Here is a 23,319-nt window from a genome sequence, read left to right as displayed (position 1 = left end):
TCCACCTGCTTCTGCCTCCCAAAGTACTAGGATTACAGGCATCAACCACCACGCCCAACAAAAAGTAGAACTTTAAGCAACAACACATGCAATGTTATTTTGTGTTATGCACAATGTCCACCAGTGAGAAGCTCAGCATTACAAAATGCATTCAGGTGCAACCTAAGAAGGTGAAAAGCCTGGAAAGCTTGGGGCAGGAAGGGATCTAGGAAACAAGGAAAAGCATGGTTGGGTTACTGGAGCTTCAGCTCTCGCCCCTGTCCAGCTTCTGAGACCCCAGCATGGCCCTTCCTGTCTTGATGCCTCAATTTCCCCATCTTAAGAAAGGAAAGTGGGTCACAATGGCTTCCTCTGGGGGAGGTTCTAGGGCCAAGCTGGAGACTAGCCCCATCCCCTGCCCCTCCACCCACCTGCTCTGTGAGGTCACAATGCCAACTGCTCCACTGATCCTGGCAGATTCCACTTGGCACTTTTCAGGGGACATTCAGAGGCATCAGTCACTTCCTCCTCACCAGCTCCCAGAGATCCCCGCCTCCATCCCCAATCCTAAAGAAGGAAATCGATGCCGCGGTCCTCAAGGAGCCCTGGGGACCCAGGCGCCCTACTCGAAGATGTGGCCCACAATCCCAGACCCCGGAGGTGAGGATGGCAGCCCCTCCCTTTGCCCAGCCCTTTACAGTTTACAAAATGCTGCCCCTCCACCCTGTCCTTGGAGGTGAGTGGCATTGTCAGCTGTACTGTACAGAGACAGCCACCAAGACCAGAGAGGTTTGGCAGTGGTATTCCCAAAGTCTCCCAGCCAGGAAGTGGTGAAGCAGCCATCCTTCCAGCACTCATTTATTGAGCATCTACTGTGTGCCGGGAAATGCACAGAGGACAGGGAACACGGTGTGGCACCAGTCTGATGTGCTCCATTCCCTCATGGAGCTCACGGTCTAGTGCAGGAGACTGGTATGAAACAAGGAAACAAGTATTTCGCCATCTTTATCTGTCAGAAAGCCTCTGAATGCAGGTGACAGAAATTCCAACTTAAAATGATGCCTATCTCTGGGCACTCAAATCTGGGTGTATATCCCAAGAGAGTATACCAAACAATCCCCAAGGGTGAGAAAAGAAATGACCAGGCTAGAATGTATGTCTTTCATCCTCTTTTAATTTATATTATTCAGGAATGTTATCATAAATCTGTACATTTGGGAAGGGTAAACAATGTATTAGTACAATTGGGTGTATACATAATTTATTAATAAACCAATATAAATACTCTGAGGTGGTATAAACAAAAATGTTTAAAGACCTTTGACTTAAGAAATAAGGGAAAATTTTAAATCTCACATATCAAGAGGTCCCAAGGTACAGGGGGCTCCGGAGTGTGTTAATTCCTCAGTTCTGCCACCCAAGACCCAGGTTCCTGTCATCATTCTGCTCTTTTAGCCCCCTCTCATGGTCACAAGATGGCCACCACAGTTTCAGGTGTCACGCAGAAATGTGGCTGTCTAGGGGAAGGAGAATAAGCATCGTTTTCTGTGGGTCTCATTTAGCTAATCCTAAACCTAACTTTTCCCCCAAGTCCCTTACCTCATAACCACCCCGCTACCTCACCCTATCTGCATACCACCCTTGAACCAATCACAGCACAGGGAATGGGAGCACGACAGCAGGCTTCAGCCAATCAAAATGGCCTAAAATCACATGGGGTAGGAGCAGACAAAGGAACAAAACCAAGCTTCTGCCAACCTCGGGGACATGGCGACAACCACCTGTGACTGCCACAGCAACCTGGGTCTTTTCCTTGATGGATACCTGGATTTGGGGTCAGCCAGACCTGGGTCTGTCCCTGAATCACAGGCTGGTGGTGTTGGGAAACCTTTTCTGTACCTCAGTTTCCCAATCTGGAACGTGGTATGCACATTCCAAGGACACTATGTTCCTCATAATTGTAAAATGCGACTATGAATCTTATCATCCCCAGGATTGCCCAGCGAGGCCGGAACACCAGCAGGATGGCAGAGGACACCTCCCCAAATATGAGTGAGCAAGGACAGGTGCCCTGGTATTTTCATGGGCAGCTGAGGGGCTGAGGCTCAGGGATGTCAAACGGGCAACCTGGGGCTACCCAGCAAGGGGCAGGGGCAGGGATGTTCGCGCCAAGCTCTGGGTGCTCCCTAGGTCTCTGCAAGCACCAAAGCAAGAGGCTGGCAGTGACATGACAGTCCTGTGCTCTCTGCAGATGACAACATCCTGTTGCCTGTCCGCAACAATGACCAAGCCCTAGGCCTGACTCAGTGCATGCTGGGATGTGTGTGTACGTATATACTGAATAATCGCCTTCGTCATCAATATGGGTCTGGGGAGAGGGTCCAGCCTCGGCCCAGGCTGACCTGGGGGTGGCAAGGCCTGCCCTGGGCTGCAGGGGTGGTGGGGAGCTGCAGGTTGAACTCTGGAGTTCTACCCATCGGAGGTATCATTCCTGCCAAAGTCTTTGGTGGCTGGAGAGGGGAACTGGGAAGGAGGCTTGCTGTCTGGAGGAGGAGTTAACTGCCAACCCTCCTCTACCACCAGTCTGGCTGCTGGTTTCACCCATCCATCCACCTGTTGAGTTCATCAGTTCTCCCAGACCTTATTTCATAGGCACATCCACCCAGTCATCCCTCTTTCTGTTCATCCACCCATCCTTTCAGTCTCCCATTCTCTCATCTATCTCCTGATTCATCCATCTTCCAAGCCAGACAGCCGTTCCCTTCTTCCTTCTTCCATCCACCCCTGTGTCCTCTCACCTTCTTGTCAATTCTGAGTCCCCTACTTTTTGCCTAGCTCCATAGTGGGCATTCTGGGATGAACCAGACAAGGCCCCAGCTCTTGCCAAGCTCCCAGTGTCTAGAAATGGGCATTGTTACATTCCAGGCCTTTTGTGCTCCTGAGTCACAATTAAGTGTTTATTGGCCAAGTACAGTGGCTCATGCCTGTAATCCCAGCACTTTGGGAGGCCAAGGCGGGCAGATCACGAGGTCAGGAGTTTGAGACCAACCTGGCCAATACAGTGAAACCCCACAAAAATTAGCGGGGCGTGGTGGCACGCACTTGTAGTCCCAGCTACTCAGGAGGCTGAGGCAAGAGAATCGCTTGAACTCGGGAGGCGGAGGTTGCAGTGAGCCGAGGTCATGCCACTGCACTCCAGCCTGGGTGACAGAGTGAGACTCTGTCAAAAAAGAAAGAAGGAAGGAAGGGAGGGAGGGAGAGAGGGAGGAAAAGAAAGAAAGAAAAGAAAGAAAGAAAGAAAGAAAAGAAGAAAGAAAGAAAGAAAGGAAGGAGAGAAAGAAGAAAAGAAAGGAAGGAAGGAAGAAAGAAAGAAAGAAAGAAAGAAAGAAAGAAAGAAAGAAAGAAAGAAAGAAAGAAAGAAAAATGTCTGTTAACTGCCAGTGGCAAGCAGTGCCCACCTGTACTCACTCCAGGCTAGTGCGTACCCATAAGCAGAGCCTGGTTCTGTCCCAGGCTCGGCCAACAAGTCGAGAGGGTCTCCCAGCTCCAGGGCCTCCCCCAGCCCCAGAAAGGTCAGCAGGTCCTTGTAGTGGGACAAAGATGAGGGCGTAGTGAGTCACTGCTTTTCTGTCTCCCGTGCAGCCTGGTTCACCTGTTTTGCCTGCTCCCTGAGAACTCAGGCCCAGCAGGTTCTGTTTAACACGTGCAGGTGAGCAGGGAAGGCAGGGGGAGGGTGGATGGGGAGTGGGAAATGGCAGCTGGGGACCATAACAGCCCCTCCATCAGTTTTGATCTCCCCTTGGTAGCCAGACCAGAAAAGCTATCCCAAACCTGGCTTTTATCAAACACTCCTACCCCAGAACCCACTGTGGCCCCCCATTGCTGCAGCCCCTCCGCCTGCAGTGTCCTGGAATCCTGTCCCACCCTTCCTTTCCAAGCTGCTCTCACTTGGCTTCCTGCCAGGGACCCATTGGGCCAGCAAGGCCAGGGTTCTCACTCCCTGGGCACACCATTCCTATTCCTATTCCCACCTCCACACATTTGCACGTGCTGTTAAATTTTTTTTTTTTTTTAGACAGGGTTTCACTCTACCGCCAGGGCTGGAGTGCGGTGGTGCCATCATGGCTCACTGCAGCCTCTACTTTTCAAACTCAAGCAATCATCCCACCTCAGCCTCCCAAGTAGCTGGGACTACAGGCACACACCACCACGTCTGGCTAATTTTTGTATTTTTTGTAGAGACAGAGTTTCACCATGTTGCCCAGGCTGGTCTCAAACTCCAGTGATCCTCCCACCTCAGCCTCCCGAAGTGCTGGGATTACAGGCATGAGCCACCGCACCCAGCCCAGCACATGCTGTTCTTCCTGCCTGGAGGGCCTGCCCCATTCTTTCCTTCCCTTTTCCTTTGCTGTCCTTGGAAATTCTTCCAAACTCCAGCAGAGATATCCACCTCATTCATTCATTCATTTGAAGTTTAAATTTTAAATGTTTTCTTAACATCTATTCTGAGCCTAGCTCAGCCCTGCCACTCATGAGCTCCCAGTCAGGTGGGAAAGGCAGGCACCAAAACACTGCCAAGCTCACAGGGTTGGGAGCGTTGCCTGTGAAGGTCTTTGGAGGAGAGGACATTTGAGCCGAATCCTGAAGGACACGTTTACCAGGGAGAGAAGAAGGGATAGGGCAAACAGCATGCCTACGGAGAAAGAGAGTGATGAGGAGGAGGGTTGAACACTTGGCAGGGTCTTGCCCACCTGATCTTGACCACCACTCCCTGCCTTCCAGATGCAAGCTGCTGTGCCAGAAGCTCATGGAGAAGACAGGCATTCTGCTCCTCTGTGCTTTCGGTGTGTCCCATGGCCCTGCCCAGTCCCAGGTCGAGGTATCCCTGGGCCCTGGCACTGATTATAGGACACTGGGCAAGACACTGCACCGCCACGTGACTCAGTTTCCCCATCTGCCTGATGGGTGTTGCTGTGAGAATTATGAAATGAAATGATGACCATGAAAATATTGTAGAAGCCAAGAAATGCTTCAGAAATTATAAAGCTCTCCCCAAACCGTGTTATGAACATTGTTACTTCCACTTTCTGGGTTTCCATGGCTTCTTTCCAGCCACCACCCCCACCTCGGACAACACAGCTTAGCTTTCCCAAGCAAAGGAATCTCCTCCCTCCACTGAAATATACTGGCTTTGGAGTGGAGGCTGGGGGTGGGGTAAGGAGGGAGAATCAGCTCCCCATGGGAAAATAGACAGTGAATCCTAGAGAACCGTCCCACTTTAAAATCCAACAACTAGGACTTTGATAACACCTTTGTTGTTGTTGAGACAGAGTCTCACTCTGTTGCGAAGCTGGAGTGCAGTGGTGCAATCTCGGCTCACTGCAACCTCCGCCTCCCGGGTTCAAGCAATTCTCTGCCTCAGTCTCCCGAGTAGCTGGGACTACAGGCGCGCACCACCACGCCCTGCTAATTTTTGTATTTTTAGTAGGGATGGGGTTTCATCATCTTGGCCAGGCTGGTCTTGAACTCCTGACCTCATGATCCACCTGCCTTGGCCTCCCAAAGTGCTGGGATTTCAGATGTGAGCTATCGCGCCCAGCCTAAATATCACTTTTATTGTGACGCTATTAGAAATGGGTTTCTTAATTTTGTTTTCAGGTTATCTATTGCTAGTATATAGAAATACCGCTGACTTTTTGTACCTTGATCTTGTATCCTGCAACCTTGCTGAACCCGATTTTTAGTTATAACACAAGGCAAGACACCTAACCTTGGATCCCTTAGAATTCTAATGCAAGATCATGTCATTTGCAAATAGTGGTAGTTTAACTCTTTTCTGCATGATAATCTGGACAACCTTTACTTCTTTTTTGTTTTTTAAGACAGGGTTTGTCTCTGTCACTTAGGCTGGAGTGCAGTGGTGCAATCATAGCTCACTGCAGCCTCGAACTCCTGAGTTCAAGTGATCCTCCCCCATCAGCCTCCTGAGTAGCTAGGACTATAAGCGTGCACCATCACCCCCAGCTAATTTTTTAATTTTTGTTGTTTTTTTTTTTTTTTTTTTTTTTTTTGGAGAGATTGAGTCTTGTTGTGTTGCCCGGTTTGGTCTAGAACTCCCAGCCTCAAACCATTGTATCTCAGCCTCCCAAAGTGCTAGGATTACAGGTGTGAGACACCACGCCTGGCCTACTTCTTTTTCTTGACTAACTGGCCTGGCTAGAACCTCCAGTACCGTGTAAAATAGAACTGGCAAGAGGAAGCACCCCTGTCTCATCCCTGATCTTAGGGGAAAAGCGCCCAGTCTTTCACCATTAAATAGGATGTGAGCTGTGAGCTCTTGGTCTTTATCATGGTGAGGAGTTTCCCTTCTATTCCTAGTTCGTTGAGGGTTTTATCAAGAACAATAAATAAATTTTAAAGGCTGTTTTTGTTTTTTGGTTTTTGGGGGTTTTTGAGACAGAGTCTCTGTCGCCCAGGCTGGAATGCAGCAGCATGATCTCGGCTCACTGCAACCTCTGCCTCCCGGGTTCAAGCGATTCTGCTGCCTCAGTAAAAGCTGTTTTTTTTTAGACAGGGTCTCAACTCTGTTGCCCAGGCTGGAGTGCAGTGGATCACAGCTCACTGAAGCCTCGACTTCCTGGCACAAGCGATCCTCCCACTTCGGCCTCCGGGTAGCTGGGACTACAGACGTGCACCACCACACCTGGCTAATTTTTGTATTTTTTTTTTTTTTGTAGAGATGGGGTTTCACCACATTGGCCAGACTGGTCTTGAACTCCTGGGCTTAAGTGATCTGCCTGCCTCGGCCTTCCAAAGTGCTAGGATTACGGGCGTGAGCCACCACACCTGGCCAAGACTTTTAAATAATGGCTTGAATGGTGGCTTTTCAGCCAGCATGGAGATCATAAAATGCAGAGTGCCTTCTTCTCTTTGCCAATTATCCCCAGTAGAGTTGGAACAGGGAAGGGGGAGCCACAGATGACTTGGTTTATGTGCCATGTATTACACATTTGATATCATCTGATCATGAAGTGGATATTATTGTTATTCTTATTTTACAGGGGAGGGAACTGAGGCATAGAGCATTAAGTAATTCCCCCAGTGTTGCACAATGCTGGCAAGTGGCATAGCTGGGATTTGAACCCAGATGCCCTAACTCCAGCACCTAGGCTCTTCATCTTGCATGTTAAATGGCTCACTCTTATTCTCATGGCCTCACAGGATTCTGGATGTTTTCTATTCACTTACCATCGAAAATGAAAGTCTGGCAGGTGAGTGTGCACCCTCCTCAGGCCCCACGGCTAACAGGTCTCACCCTAACCAGTCAATATCACCTCCACAGCTCCATTCATTCTCACCAAATCGGGCCCCTAATCAGTTCCTGACTTGACCCAGATCCAAATCTCACCCTTCATCGTACCACCCACCTAGAACCCATCTCTTCTGCCAGAGGTGACTTTCAAAGATTGGATGCCATAGTCCCTCCTCCAAGATGGCTCTCCTGTCATTGACTCTCAGAGACGACCCATCTCTCCTTTCTCAAGGCCCCACTTAAAGTGGGGTGGTGATAACAGGGAACACATTTCTGTACTTAAGGCAGCTTGTCCTTCTGCTTAACAGCAATGATACTCATTTGCTTTCGGGTTTCTGAGGAGGAAGGAGGAGGAAATAAGTAGCGAAACTCCCTACTTGAGGTCTGCAAAAAGTCTCAGAGGACCTCAGAAAGGGAATCTGAAAGGCCTGTCCCTCCCTCTCCTCTTTTCCTCCTTATGAACCCCTTCATATCCATCAAGGTCCATCAAGATCCAGCTAAAATATCACCTCCTCTAGAAACACCCAGGCAGAAGTTGTCACATTCCTCTTTCCTCCTATAATTTTCTGTGGTCATGACTGTCTCTCCAACTGTACTGGCAGCTTCTTGAAGGAAGGAGCCAGGTCCTATTCACCCCAGCAATGTTTAGTTTGGTGCCAGCAACAGGGTTGCCACTATCAATGTTGGATGACTGGCTGGCCAGATGGGAGTGTGCATGGAGAGATAATGGATGGGAGGATGGACAGATGGAAGGTTGGATTTGATGGATGTAGGACTAGGGGAAAGAGATAGGAGGCTAGGTGAATACATGAATAGGTGAATAGGTGGATGAAATGATGGGTGGATGGAAGAGCAGATGGGATAGATGAGTGGGTGGGTGGGTTGGTGGATAGATGGATGAATGAAAGAGTGGGTAGATGGGTTAGGGTATATGGATTGGAGTGTAAATAGATGGGGGAGGTTGGGGAGTTGGAAGAACAGATGGATAAGGGAGGGTGGGTGGGTATAAGGGTGGATGGATGAAGGTGTGGATGGATGGATAAAAGTCTGGATGGATGAATAAAAAGGGCAGTAAATTAGAGTTTGGAGAAATGATAGGTGGGTAGACGGATGGAAGAGTCAACAGGAAAGTGGATGAATATATGGGTTTATAATTGTGGGAGAATAGATGGATGAAGTTCTCCTGGGGCCAGATTAAGCCATCTGAAGGAGATCCCTTACTTTTCTCAATACTCCACCAGGATGAGAGCATAAATGGTCCACTGCAGAGCTTGAGGTAAGAGGAATCTTCTGGGTAACCATATTATTACCTAAAAAGCAGAGCTATAGCCAGAATCTGGGGTGTATTGGCTACAAATATAGGCTCTGCAGTCAGATCAACCTGGGTTTAAATCCTAACTCCCATGCCTTCTACATGGCTGATCTTAGGCAAGTCACCTCTTCTCTCTGGGCCTTTGACTCCTCATTTATGAGATGAAGCATAACACCATCTTGCTCTTGGCAATTATGGGTGCTAAAGAAGATGCAAAGTGTCTTGAATAGCTCCTGACCCATAGTCAGTGCTCAGCAAATGGTAGCTGAGAAGAAATTTTAACCAAGACACCACCTGATGGCAGCATCCTTAATTGCAGACAAAATACTCAGGAATATTTGGAAGGAATGAGCTGGGCATAAAGATATTCCAAGCAGAAAGAAGAGAATGAGTAATGTTTTAGAGATAATAACCTGATGAATGGGTCCAGGGATGGGCCCAAGAGAGTAGGAAAATCTGAAACTCATTCTTTGAGAGCCAACTAGCAAAGGGAAAATCTGAGGGTAACAACAACGCATCACAAATCAACCTGTTCTTGTTATCACTCCTTCCTGATAAGGTTGTACCAGGAGAAGGTGCGACATCACAGTGGGGAAATCCAGGACCTCCGAGGTAGCATGAACCAGCTCATTGCCAAGCTCCAGGAGATGGAAGCCATGTCCGATGAGGTGAGACGCTGGCCATTCTGCCCCAAACATCTAATTTCTCTTTGTTTGATGTCCTGTTTCCTATACCTCAAGTCTTCTTTCTTGGTTTTATCTCTCATTTTGAGGGAGCACATCCCCCAGTGACTTTCAGGAAAACAGTGAAAGCAGTATATTTTTAGTGCTTGTATGTTTAAAAACATCTTTTTCTATCCTTGTACTTGGTTGATAGTTTGGCTGGGTACAGAATTCTAAATATGAAATAGTTTCTCCTGAGAATTTTGAAGGAAGCCCACCACTCTATTATAGTTTATACTGTTGCTAATGAGAAGTCTAATGGCACTCTTATTATTGATCCTTTGAGTATGATCTATTTTTTATCCCTGGGAGCTTGTAGAATAATCTTTTTGTCTCTAATGTTCCTCATATAACCTGGTTTGGGGTTTGCTGAGCTTATTAAATCTGTGGGTTGATATTTTTCAATAGTTTTGGGAAACTTTTACCTTTTATCTCTTAAAATATTTCTTCTTTCCATTATCTGTCTCATTTCCTTGGATTCTAATTACACCTATGCTAGGCCTATGCTTTGAAAGCCTTTAGAGTGCTTTATGTGATTCCTACGCTATTACCTGGTTTGTTTTTTCATTCTTTTTCTGTATGTGCTTATGTTTTGATATTTTCCTATTAACCTTTCTTCAGGTTTACTAATAATCTTGCATCATTCTGTCTCTCCAATTTGTTATTAAATCCATGCATTTAGTTCTTTTTTTTTTTTTTAATGGAGTCTCCCTCTGTCGCCCAGGCAGCTCACTGCAACCTCCGCCTCCTGGGTTCAAGCGAATCCTACGCCTCGGCCTCCTGAGTAGCTGGGATTGCAGGTGCACATTACCACGCTCAGCTAATTTTTGTATTTTTAGTGGAGACAGGGTTTCACCATGTCAACTTGGCTGGTCTTGAACTCCTGACCTCAAGTGATCCACCTGCCTCAGCCTCCTAAAGTACTAAGATTACGGGCGTGAGCCACTGCATCCAGCCTTAGTTCTTAACTTCAGATACTGCATTGTTTAGTTCTAGGATATACATTTGATTTTTTTTCACAGACTTTAATTCTGTGGTGAAATTCCCCAACATTTCACCTATGTTGTCCAACTTTTCCTTTATTTTAATTAACACATTAGCAACAGTTATTTTAAAAATCCTTGTCTGCTAACTCCAATGTCTGGATCATCTGTGGCCTCCCTCTGTTTTCTGCTTTTTATCTTGGGTATCAATCATATGGTCTTGCCTCTTCAAGTCTAGTAACTTTTAGTGGTTTCTCAACCTTGTATACAAAAGAACTGTAGCTGTTCCAAATAATTATAATTCCACTAGAGAAAGTTCCCCTTTTCTTTATAAGGAAGATGAAATAGACTGGTCACTTCTATCTAGACATGCACTAAGCTAGTTCAGACAGACCTGGATCACAATTTTAAAAAAATTTATCCAGAGGTTTTAAGCTTAACTCTTTAGACTCCTTCCCATGCAGCTTCAAAAATCTGGCAACTGTCTTAGTGGCAAAGACTTACTGTATGTTTGAGGCCTCACAAGTCTCCAAATGTGTCTCTCACCCCTGCATGAACGCAAAAATCTCTGGGCCTGGTGGCAGCCTTCTCCGCCAGGAGCAAACTTGGATTCCTGGGTTCTAATTGTGCCCAGGATTGGTTTAGTGCCCCCAGGTGAAGTGCAGCTGAAGCGCAGTATTGACTCATCACCACCCCTTCTAGGGTAATGGATCTCAAAGTACGGCCCACGGCCCACGTGCCTGCATCATCAGTATCACCTGGAAAATGTTAACAATTCGAATTAATAGGCCTCACTCAGACCTTCTGAATCAGAGGCTCTGAAGATGGAAACCAATCATCTGTGTTGCAGCAAGCCTTCCAGGTGGTTCTGACACATACCAGAGAGAATCACTGTTCTAAGGCCTTGATCTCTTGCTTGTTGTGTTTTGGGGTGCCCTCCCTCAAAGGGACTTCGTTTCCTAAGCACTGTGAAGATATGAAGTTTTATTCTGCTTTTCAGAAATGCTTGAAGTGGCCTATAGCCTCCAATAGTCTTGAAATTCAGTTAATACCTTGTGAAGAAAAGTGGCCATATTTGAGGCTCCTCAAGTCCCCAGTTTTGTTACTTAGCTCTTTGTCACCATTAAGAACTTTGCTTCTTTCTCTTTCACCGGTAGCAGCAGCCCATTGTCTGGCCTAAGCCCAGATCCTTAGCCCATGCCTAGAATCATCAAATACCCCCAGAGATTTAAAACAAACGGACAAAAAATGCCAGCACATCTCAGAATGGTTTTCTGCTCTGCAGAATTTTAGTTCATCTGGTTCTTGTTGCTTCCACAGATGTGCCTATGGGCTGGCCACCCTTTGGAACCCGTCAATCTGGAAACTCCTGGCCTTTGGGCCTAAGAAATGTTATTTATTCATGTGACTAAATTGGTGATTTCCCACAGCAGCATTTGCTCTATTCTTATTTTTGAAGCTCCTGTTGTTTGAATGTCTGCTCCTGAACAATTATAGTTTTTTTTCATATCATTGGGTGAACATATATACTTATTGATCTTGGGGGTAGATATAACTAGGAGTGGAATTGCTGGATCATGAGGTATGAGTGTGTTCATGTTATTAGATGCTGCCAAATAGTTTTTCAATTTACGCTCCCATGAAAAATATATGCAAATTCCAGTTGTCCCACATTCTCACCAACAATTGGTGTCATATGTCTTTTTTACTTTATTCTGCAGGGTGAGAAGTGGTATCTCACTATGGCTTTAATTTGCATTTCTGGTTGTTAATAATGTGGAGTGTCTTTTCATGTATCCAGCGGCCATTTGGATTTTGTCTGTTGCCTTTTGGGGGAGAGTGCCATTTCTTATTGATATGTAGGAGTTCTTCTGTGTTCTGGGTAAACATATTTTATTGGATGTACGTATTGCAAATATCTTTTCCCAGGCTATAGCGTGGCTTTTCACTCTCAATGGTGACGAACAAAAATGTCTAATTTTAATTAAGTCCAGTGTATCTATGTTTTTTATGCAGTGCTTTGGGTATCCTATTTAAGAAACCTTCACCTGTCCCAACAGAGCCCTTCTGTTTTACCCTCTCCAGAGAATAACTTCTAGTCTTCCACTGGGGAACAGAGAAGTCCACTCAGCTTCTCAGAGTGAGAGGGAGTCCCCAGGGAATATGCAGATTCCTCTTAACTGTCTTAACACCGAATTCTCCACCCCAATTTCAGGGGCACCTAAGGCCACCAATCCTGAGCTTTTTGAGGATGGCCAGTTTCGGATTCAGATTTCTCATTTCTGCTAAATCAGTGGTTCTCAATTGGGGATTGTTTTGCCCCCTGGGGAACATCCAGCAATGTCTGGAGATATATTTGGTTGTTACAATGTGAGGAGGAGACACTACTGGCATCTAGTGGGTAGCCAGGGATGCTGCTAAACATCCTACAAGGTGTAGGACAACTTCCAGAATATTACTGCTGTCTCCAGGGCCACTGCTGGGACCTTTTTGCAGACTGGAGAAAGCTATCTGTGCTGGGCAGATGAATTTGCAACATGCACCTTCCTCCAAATCAAAGAACAGGTGAAGAGCTGGGTTTCAGCACCCACACAAGGCCCCTTAACTGGGAACCTTTCCGCTGTGCGCAACGTGCACAACCATACACAGCAGCCTGGTTTTCTCCTCTCCTGTGCTTCCTGTTCATAGGGGTTTGGGTCTTTTCAAATCCCTTTACTGAAGCTGTAATGGAGTGTTGGGAGAAAGTAAAATTACATGATGTCTTGGATCCATCAACTTTACCTAGAAGTTGAATTTTTAAAAGAGTTCACAAAGATAAATTCCATTGTGCAAGATTCAGCAAAATTTGCTAAAACTCATCTTTATCTTTTATTATCCCAAAGTCCTAGGTCTCCAGTGCCCCTGAATCTCCCCTCTAAGCTCTGTTCAGACAGACCCAGGAGGAGAGACCGTGTCAGTCACTCACTGTCAAATGAGGCTCTTGGCAGGTGTTTCCTCTGCAGTGGGGAGGGAAGCCCCGCTATGACTTACAAAGGCAGTAAGGTATAGTGATTATAAGGACTGGCTCTAGAGTCAGGCTGCTAGGCTTTGAATTTCATCCCCACCACCTATAAGCTGTGTGACTCTGGTCAATTTACTTACCGTCTTTGTGCCTCAGTTTCTTCATCTAGAAGATGAGTTGTAGGGATTAAACATGGTAATTCATGTAAACTGAGACTAATGTCTGTCCTATGGTAAGTGCTCCCTAAATGTGTGTTGCCTTTAAACAAAGGCAGAATCCAAAGGCATGCACTAATCAATGTGCAATCATTAAGTGCCTACTGCGTGCTGGGAATCCAGGATCAGGGATCAACTAGAGCTCGTCCTTGCCCTCAAGGCAGTCCCAGCACCTGTGGATCCCAGAGAAGAAGACTGCACTCAGCCTTGGGGCAGAGAAAGGGTGGGGGCCATGGTGGAAATTCCTTGGGGTTGGCGACCCAGTTTTGAAAAGTAATAGGCGAGATTATTGTCCCCAGTCAAAGAGGGGAGGAGTTGGGGATTTTTTTGCCTTTTGGAGCTGTGTAACCTCAGGCAGGTCATCAACCTCTCTGAGCCTCCAGTTTGCACATCAACAAAATAGAATCATAATCACTGCCTTGTAACACCCTGGCTATTGTTCTAGTTACCATTGCCACATAGCAAACCATCCCAAAACTTAGTGGTGTGAAACAACCACTTGTGCTCAGAGATTCTGTGGGTTAGGAATTCAGACAGGACACAGTGGAGATGGCTTGTCTGTGTTCCATGGTATCTGGGGCCTCAGCTGGGAAGACTTGAAGGCTGGAGGTGACTGTACATCTGGGGCTGGAATCATCTGGATTCACTCACGTGACTGGAGATTGATGCTGGCTATCAACTGGGACTCAGTTAGGGCTGTTGATCAAAGCACCCATCTGTGGCCTCTCCGTGTGGCCTGGGCTTCCTCTCAACATGGCAGCTGGCCTCCAGGAGTGGCTGTCCCCAGAGAACCAGGCAGTGCTGTATCATTTTTTAGGACTTAGCCCTAGAAGTCACACAGCATCACTTCTGCCAAGTCATTAGCCCAGACTGGTGGGAAGGGAGCTTAGACCCCAACTCTCGGTGGGAGGTCACACTGAAAGAAGAGCCTGGAATGGGAGACCTTGTTGCAGCCATTTTTGGAAAACAGAATCTTCCACCACTGTGAAGAGTCTAATAAAAAGAACAGCTGGTATTTATTGTGCACCTACTGTGCTAAGTGCTTTGCCATCCGCATCTGGCAGCAGAGTGGAGTGGTTAAGGGCCTGAACTCTGGAACCACAGTGATCGCTCTGCCTCATACCAGCTGGCTGATCTTGAACAAGCTACACCTTTGTGCCTCAGTATTCTCATCTTTAATACAAGGATGATAACAGTGCATACTTCTTAGGGGTGCTGGGAGGGGACAGGATGAGCATATGTGAAGCCAAGGATAGCCCTGGCACATAGTAGGGGCTTTACAGATCCACAGTGGGAGGTAGACATGATTATTGTCCCCGTCTTACAGGTGAGAAAATCGAGACTCAGAGTGGCAGTAAGTTGCCCAAGGCCCCACAACAGTAAAGGTTGGCCTGACGTCAGAGCCCCTGCCTGAACCTCACTGAGACTCCGGGACCTCCATATGACATCTGGTCACAGTGGACTTGAAAGCACCCAGTGAACCCAGGGTGGGGTCAGGATGGCTTTGTGTCACCTGGGCTTTCACAGAGCCACAGGCTTCCACAGGCAGGGGTGGGCTGTTAGGGAGAGGACAGCATCCTGCAGCCCCCGGCTGTTAGGGAGAGGACAGCATCCTGCAGCCCCCTGTTACCTCCCGTGGACACGTGGGGATCACAGTCCGTGACAACACACCAGGGCACAACTTGTGTTTTCTGCCTTTTCAGCAAAAAATGGCCCAGAAAATAATGAAGATGATACATGGAGATTACATCGAAAAGCCAGACTTTGCCCTGAAGTCTATAGGTAGGTGACCCCCTTCCCCACCATCTGACTGCCTCAAGTGTCCTCGGAAGCTGTACGCAGGGTGGGTTTCAGTTCTGGTGTGGTACTCCCTCTGCCGCTGGGAAGTTCATCCTCAGAGCTGACCTCTGCTCCAAGCTGGTTTTCTTGCTACAATTTTGTTTTCTCTCAAGGGGTTCTGGGACGGGGTGGGGTATGGGGGTAGGGGTGGGGTGGGGTGGGAGGGAACACGGGAATCCACAGACCCTCAACATTATAGAAGATCTATAAAGCCCCTACTATGTGCTTAGGCTGTTCTTGGCTCTACCTCTCCACCACCCCCACCTACCACTCTTCTCCAAACCCGATGCTGGGCACACAGGTCAGCAAGACAGAGCCATCTCCAACCCGCAGTCAAGAATCAGTGCTTCGGCCGGGTGTGGTGGCTCACGCCTGTAATCCCAGCACTTTGGGAGGCCAAGGCTGGCAGATCACGAGGTCAGGAGATCGAGACCATCCTGGCTAACATGGTGAAATCCCGTCTCTACTAAAAATACAAAAAATTAGCTGAGCGTGGTGGTGGGCGCCTGTAGTCCCACCTACTCGGGAGGCTGAGGTAGGAGAATGGGGTAAACCTGGGAGGCGGAGCTTGCAGTGAGCCTAGATCGCGCCATGGCACTCCAGCCTGGGCGACAGAGAGAGACTGCTTCTCACAAAAAAATAAAAAAAGTAAAAAAATTTAAAAAAAAAGGAATCAGTGCTTCAGGGCTGGGTGCGGCGGCTCACACCTATAATCCCAGCACTTTGGGAGGCCAAGGAAGGTGGATCACCTGAGGTCAGAAGTTCAAAACCAGCCTGGCCAACATGGTAAAACTCCATCTCTACTGAAAATACAAAAGTTAGCCGGGCGTGGTTGTGGGCACCTATAATCCCAGCTACTCGGGAGGCTGAGGCAGGAGAATCGTTTGAACCTGGGGGGCGGAGGTTGCGGTGAGCCAGGATCGCACCACTGCACTCCAGCCTGGGCAACAGAGCCAGACTCTGTCTCAATAAATAAATAAATAAACAAACAAACAAACAAACAAATAAATAAATAAAATAATAATCAGTGCTTCCAGAAGAATAAGGCAGGTGGCAAGGAGGGAGGGGACCTGGGCAGAGAGGCCTCCCTCTCGGGAGAACGTTTGGGCTGAGACTTGGTGAGGAGAGAAAGTACTCCAGACCAAGGGAGGCTGTGAGGAGGCCGGTGAGAGCCATTCAGGGACAGCTGGGAGGAGGCAAAGTATGGGCCGCAGGCTGCCCCCAATGCAGACCCCTACCAGGCAGCACCTCCAACTCGGACACCCCCAGGATCAGTGAGACGCAGGGTCAGATAGTGTCAGCCCAGCCCCTGAGTGACGCTGGGCCTCACTTAGCCTCTCAGAGCTGGAATTTCCTCCTCTGCACAATGGGTGTTGGTCGTCATCACAAGACTGTTACGTGGGGAGCGCTTACCCTGTGCCAGGCACTTTGGGAAACGTGCTCTGATGACTCATCTCAGCGCCACAGCAGCCCTATGACGTGGGGGCCGTTGCCACCACCATGGCTCTGCTAATAATAGCCACCATGAGAACTGCTTTAACCTGGGAGGCAGAGGTTGCAGTGAGCCAAGATCGCGCCACTGCAATCCAGCCTGGGGACTGAGCAAGACTCCATCTCAAAAAATATAAGATAAAATAAAAAATAATAGCCACCGTGATTACCATGATTAACATGGCTGTAATCCCATTTCCTAGAGGAGAACAGGGCCAGTGACTCACCCAAAATGCTCGCCCGGCACAGAGTGAGGGCCCATCAGTGGCGTCCCCTCCACCAGGCAGAAGCCTGGCTGCTTGGCTGAGACCCCCTTCTCCTATACAGGGGCCAGCATTGACTTTGAGCACACGTCAGCCACCTATAACCATGAGAAGGCCCACTCCTACTGGAACTGGATCCAGCTGTGGAACTACGCACAGCCCCCAGACGTGATCCTTGAGGCAGGGGGGATGGCGGGAGATGGGACAGCGGCAGGGGAGTGGTCTGGGCAGGGTTTGGGGACAGGAGCTGGCAGAAGAGGTAGGGGGTGGGAGCAAAGGGAGTGGGGGCAGGGGCGGGGTTAGAGGTAGGAGCATGAGACAGATGCAGGGGCAAAGGCAGGGAGCAGAAGGAGGGGGCTACTGACAAGGCGGGGGCTGGGGAGAAGGCGGGGGCAGGAGGTGAGAACAGACAGCAGGGGCTGCTGGGGCTAGGGTAGGAGCGAAACAGAGGGACAGCTTGCTTTGGCATTGGAAGGGACCCCACCACTCAGCCCTTAAGATTTGAGGGTCAGAGAAACCTCAGGACTACACTGGGCATGGGCCCATCATAGACCCATTTTGCAGAAAAGGAAACTGAGGCTCAAAGAGCCAGGTCACTTGACTGCGGCCACACAGCTGGTCACTAGTATGTAGCAGAGCCAGAGTTCAAACCTGAGCTCTTCAGCCCTCCAGGATCCTGCCTCACAGATGAGGAAAATGATGCCCAGAGAAGGAAAGGGCTTGTCCTGGTCACAAAGCAGGTGCCTTCATTCAGTGAACACTGGCTGAGAGTGTCATCCCAGTGGCAGACCCTGGGTGATGCCAAAAGGTCACAGGCCACTCATCCGTGGGTTCTACCTTAAGGAGCTCCAAGATCTTGGCACTCGAGGTCAAGCTGGGGCATTGGCCTTGCTCAGCTTGGATGGGGCAAGGGGCTTCCTGGTGGCCGCAGCCGAGGACTAGCAGATCCGCAGGCAGACAGAACCCAGGGTCACAGGCCAAGCACAGGGCCCGGGAGCGCGGGGTGGTGCACACATCCAGGCTGGGGCGGGGGACGCGGCGGGCAGTGGCTGGGTTGCAAAGCACTGGCTGCAGTCAGGTTTGGAGCAGTAGTGAAAAGCAGCCCAGCCAAGACTCTGCCCCTCCTGGGCCCTCTCCCAGCTCCAGCCTGACTGAGCTCTCCAGGTCCTCACATCATCAAGCCTGGCTCGCCCCTGGTCCTTTCCCGTGCTGTTCCCTTATCTCCCTTTCCCAGCTGGCTCCTCATCTCCCCTGGCCCCAGCTCCTCAGGAGGCCTTCCCTGACACCCACAGCCCCCTGCACCCCTGGGCTAGCATCCACTGTTCAGATAAGGACTGTCCATGCCATGGCTCCAGAAGCTCAGAACCGACCGAGTAATCGCCTTTCCTGGGTGATTTCCATCAAACCTCTTTCTCTCCCTGGGCCTGTTTCCCCCCTCTGTGGGGCAGGAGATCGTGGTGCTTAATGGCAAGTTCCAAGGTCAGATTCCCTGGGCTGCACTTCCAGCTCTGCATGGCCCTGGACCAGTCATTGTCCTGCTCCCCCAACTCAGTTTCCTCACCTTCAAAACGGGGATAGTGATGATGCCTAAGTCATGGGGTGATTGTGAGACCATGTAAAGAATAATGGGAGGGATGAATGAGTGAATGAATGAATGAGTGAGTAAATGAATGAATGAATGAGTGAGTAAATGAATGAATGAATGGGTGCCAGTGGGGAGCGGGTGGAGGCTGGGAGGCCCCAAGCAGGCCCCTCCCTTACTGCATTGAACTGAAGTAAGGCTTACCCCTGCATGGGTAGTCAGGAGAGCTTCCTGGAGGGGGTGGCACTTGAGCCAAGCTTTGGAGACAAGAAAGGACTGGCTCACCCAGGAGGGCCCAGGAAGTACAGGGGATCAAAGGTGGGATGATCCCCCTACCCACCCAGCATATCCCTTACTGTACTTGCCTCTTCTAGCCCAACATGACACCTGGCAATTGCTGGGCCTTTGAGGGTGACCGCGGCCAGGTGACCATCCAATTGGCTCAGAAGGTCTACCTGTCCAACCTCACGCTGCAGCACATCCCCAAGACCATCTCATTGTCAGGCAGCCTGGACACCGCCCCCAAGGACTTCGTCATCTATGTGAGCACTCCCCGGCAGGGAGCTATGCTTAGCTAAAGGGACAACCTTCCAATGGTGATATTCCAGGCCTGGGGTAAACAGTGTCTGCACAACGCTTGCAGGCTGGAGGGGCTGAATGCAGCTTGGTTAAGGCTGGAAGTGGCCAGGGCTGGGGTCCAATTTCAGCCTTCAAGGATAGGGGATAAACAGCTACTCTATTTTAAACCAAGCTTTTCAGAGCCAAGATAATCTTCAGAGACCATGGAGCCCCCATTTTGCTAAGAAGGTCCGAAGCATTATCTGAACTGTCTCGGTGAAATAAGGTCCAGAGAAGGATCAGGGAAACACCCTAATCCTACAAGTAAATGGCAGAGCTAGTCATAGACCCCCAGCCTCTGACTCCCAGGCCAGTGCTCTTTCCTATTCATTACACTGTGCCACAGTGAAACGGTGCCCAAAGAGGTAGTGAGCTCCCATCCCGGGGAGTGTGCAAGTCTCCACTGGAGAGGGGAGACACCCTCTGAAGGCCCTGCTTGTATCTGACACCTTCACCTTGGTTCTGGTTCCACAGGGCATGGAGGGCTCCCCCAAGGAGGAGGTGTTCCTGGGGGCATTTCAGTTTCAGCCAGAAAACATCATCCAGATGTTCCCACTCCAGGTACCTGCGAAGAGCTGCCTGTGCTGAGCACCTGCTGAACGCACAGTGTGCAATCTGTACCCAAGGATCCCCTCTTCATCCCCCAGTATCCCCAGGAGGTGCCCAGTCATGACTAACCTGTTTGACAGGCAAGGAAACTGAGGCTCAGAGAGTAGGAGCCGCTACCCAGGGCCAAATGGGACTCCAGGGAGATCCCACCGCCTGTGGCCATGTCCCCTTTTCCCTGATGAGCCCAGGAGCCCTCTTGCTGTGTTTCTTCCCGGGGACAGCAGACGCTGAGCAAGAGGTTCCCATTGGGCAGGGGCTGCTGGCTCCAAAGGTAGAGTCTCCATAGTGGTTGGCCCCATAATTATCACTGGATCCAGCCACAGGTAGGGAAACTGAGGCCTGAAGGAGAGGGGTTTGGAGACAGAAGCAGGTCCAGAGGAGTGACCACTGGAATGGCCCTGGGGCTTGACAGGGTGAATGTTCAGGCTTGGGAATCAAACCCATACTGGCCCAAATTTCTGCCCAACCACAAATTATGTGTGAGCTTGGGCCAAGCCCTGCTTCTCTGGAGCCTCAGTTTTCCCCTTCTGTCATTCCCTGGGAGGTTGAAAACATTCAGTGAAGGCCAAGCCTGCCCCACTTTTTACACTAGGTAGGGAGAGTAATAAACACAGGCTCCGCCCCCTCTTGCTTGGCAAAAACGGGGAGGTGCCTCACTTACAGAGCACTTACTATGTGCCAGGAGTCTGTGGATGAGCTGCCTCTGTGAATGATTCTCTTCTAGAGGCCGCCTGGCCCCAAAATCTCATTTCATGCCCACAGCAATCCTGGGAAGCAGATACTACCACTCCCATCTTACGGGCGGGGCAGGGCAGGAGTGGGAGACTGAGGCCCAGAAAGGGTGGAAGTTTGCCCAAGATCCCACAGCATTAAGGCCAGGACATTTCCTTACCCACAGCATGTCTGTCCTTCTGGCCTCAGCATCTTCAGTAAGAGCTCCTGAATATCGACTTGTTATGAGGCCTTGGGACAGTCCATCCTCCTGTCTGGGCCTTAGTTTTCCCACCTATGAAATGGGAAACTTCCCTTCTACTCCCCACCTTTGGAAAGGCAGGGTGGGAGTCTATGGGTGAGCTGCCTCTGTGACTGATTCTCTTCCAGAACCAGCCGGCCCGGGCTTTCGGTGCGGTCAAGGTGAAGATCTCAAGCAACTGGGGGAACCCAGGCTTCACTTGCCTGTACCGCGTGCGAGTGCATGGCTCTGTGGCCCCGCCCAGAGAGCAGCCTCACCAGAACCCCTACCCTGAGAGAGATTAAAATTTATTCTTTACCCCCAGACCAAGTCTGAGTGTCTTTTGGCCCCAAAGAGAGGGAGTAGGCTAGCCTTTCACATCTGAGCATTTGATGGTTAGCAATGGTTGATCCCATTCCGGGTGCCCAGGCAACTTCTCAGCAGCCCCAGGAGACCCCATTCACGGATGGGGACAGTGAAGGCTCCAAGCAGCAAACTGACTTGCTGCAGATGACAGACAACAAATGGCAGCTCCAGGATTCAAACCCAAGCAGTCTGACTCTTGCACATGAGAAGCCTTTCTTGCTTCAAGTTAAGCTCTGTCCCCAAACTACGTGTGACGTCGGTCAAGACCCTACCCTCTAGGAGCCTTGGTCCTCCCAGCCATAAAATAGGGACAGGATTATGACTATTGTGTCAGACAAGGTGATAGATGAGAGGTCCCAACCCTACCCACTATGAAGTGTTTCAACATCATACTGACAATTTACTGTGTGACATTGGGCATGTCAGACACCCTCTCTGGACTTCAGTTTTTCCAGATATGTAAGTATTGTCTCCCAAACTTCAGTCACTCATATTTTGTCTGTGTAATCTTTGCCATAGCTGAGGTCCGTCCTGCTCTAGCATTGTCTTGAGAGCTTATAGAGGTGCTAAAAACAGTGCCTATTCCTGGTACCTACAGGAGCTGTGTGCACAAAGCTCTCAGCACAGAGCATGACACATGATAGGTGCTGGGTAAATGACCCTCAAGGTTATTGTCAACCTCTGGCCCCAGGCAAGTGATAGCAGGCCTAGTCCTCTGGGAGGGGCTGAGCTCCAGAATAGGGCAGGCTGGCCCAGCTGGAATGGCAGCAGGAACTGGAGCCTTCAAGAAGGGAATTCCTAGCAGGCAAGGGCAGGGAAGTGAAGACTCTGGCACAGGGCCAGCTGGGCATTAGAAGGGTGGACAGATCGAAAATATGCTTGTCTCCAGGGAGGGCACCCTGCACCAGCCCGTCCTGCTGCAGAATCCGCCATTCTGGCCATCTGCCAGGCCTCCACGCCAGCACCCGGGGTTCCTCCAGCACCTGGCCCAGGCCCATCTCTGATGGGCCTCACAGTGGAATGGGCTTCAAGGGGTCGCCTCATATCCCTGCTGCAGAATCCGCCATTCTGGCCATCTGCCAGGCCTCCACGCCAGCACCCGGGGTTCCTCCAGCACCTGACCCAGGCCCATCTCTGATGGGCCTCACAGTGGAATGGGCTTCAAGGGGTCGCCTCACATCCCTGCTGCTCCCTGCTCCTCCAAGCAATCAGGGCACCTGGAAGCCATACACGTCCAGCCTGGCATCATTAGGGTAGTTTTTCTGTAAACTGTTCTTGTTATTAAAAAGCCAGATCAAACTGAGGTTTGCTAAAAAGCGAATCCATTGAAAAACCCCACTTCCCCCACCCCTACATGCCCCTCCCAGGCTCACTCCTCCAGCTGGTCTGTGTTTTTTCCCAATCATTTGTCTTTAAGTGTCTTTTGTTCAACAGATTTTCTTGAAAATATTATCAACTCAATGTTTTTCTTTATGGCATCTAAGTTGTGCGCATTGTTGGGAAGGACATCCCCAGTTCCAAGTTTATAGACATATACTCCTGTACTTTCTCCTGCTAATCTTTTTTTTTTTTTTTTTTTGGAAACAGTGTCTCACTCTGTCGTCCAGGCTGGAGTGCAGTGGTGTGATCTCGGCTCACTGCAACCTCCACCTCCCAGGTTCAAGCAATTCTCCTGCCTCAGCCTCCTGAGTAGCAGAGACTACAGGCGCCCACCACCACACTCAGCTAATTTTTGTACTTTTTGGTAGTTTGGGGTTTCACAATGTTGGCCAGGCTGGTCTTCTATTAATTTTATTATACACACATTTTATACATACATATATATGAATATATATACACTTGTTGGTGCATAAACCCACACAATATATAAATGTATAAAAGCTCCTAATGCATCTGGAATTTATTTTTGTGCATGGTGTGAGGTAGGGAATCTAATTTAATTTTTGTGTATTACTACCCAAAGACCACAATATGGGATCATCATTGAATGGTTCGTCTTTTCCCAGAGCTTGGAAACACTCTCTATGCAGAGCCTGGCCTCTTATTTGTTTCACTGAGCCCTGTCTCGTCCTGCA

General features: G+C 49.3%; 1 protein-coding gene across 4 annotated transcripts; it reads left to right on the top strand.

The window, feature by feature from the left end:
• The first annotated feature begins 468 nt into the window (after positions 1-468).
• On the top strand, positions 469-21,202 carry SUN5 (Sad1 and UNC84 domain containing 5). Of its 4 annotated transcripts, none has more exons than XM_004061992.2 (13): positions 469-639; positions 1,973-2,031; positions 2,231-2,305; positions 3,622-3,688; positions 4,762-4,823; positions 7,201-7,250; positions 8,533-8,567; positions 9,163-9,271; positions 15,228-15,306; positions 17,182-17,297; positions 19,074-19,241; positions 19,792-19,878; positions 21,028-21,202. In XM_004061992.2, exons 1-13 carry the CDS (start codon positions 563-565, stop codon positions 21,181-21,183), a joined length of 1,140 nt encoding a protein of 379 aa, XP_004062040.1. In that variant the 5' UTR covers positions 469-562; the 3' UTR covers positions 21,184-21,202. The 4 variants fall into 4 exon arrangements, with proteins under 4 accessions (XP_004062040.1, XP_055229289.1, XP_018872379.1 ...); XM_055373314.2 differs by having other exon boundaries at positions 477-639; positions 17,182-17,285; XM_063702504.1 differs by lacking the exon at positions 469-639 and adding an exon at positions 1,720-1,814.
• Positions 21,203-23,319: the final 2,117 nt, after the last annotated feature.

Source organism: Gorilla gorilla, chromosome 21 (assembly GCF_029281585.2).
Source record: "Gorilla gorilla gorilla isolate KB3781 chromosome 21, NHGRI_mGorGor1-v2.1_pri, whole genome shotgun sequence".
Lineage (NCBI taxonomy): Eukaryota > Metazoa > Chordata > Mammalia > Primates > Hominidae > Gorilla > Gorilla gorilla.
The sequence above is the reverse complement of the archived record's forward strand: the minus strand, read 5'-3'. Positions and strand labels throughout refer to the sequence as shown.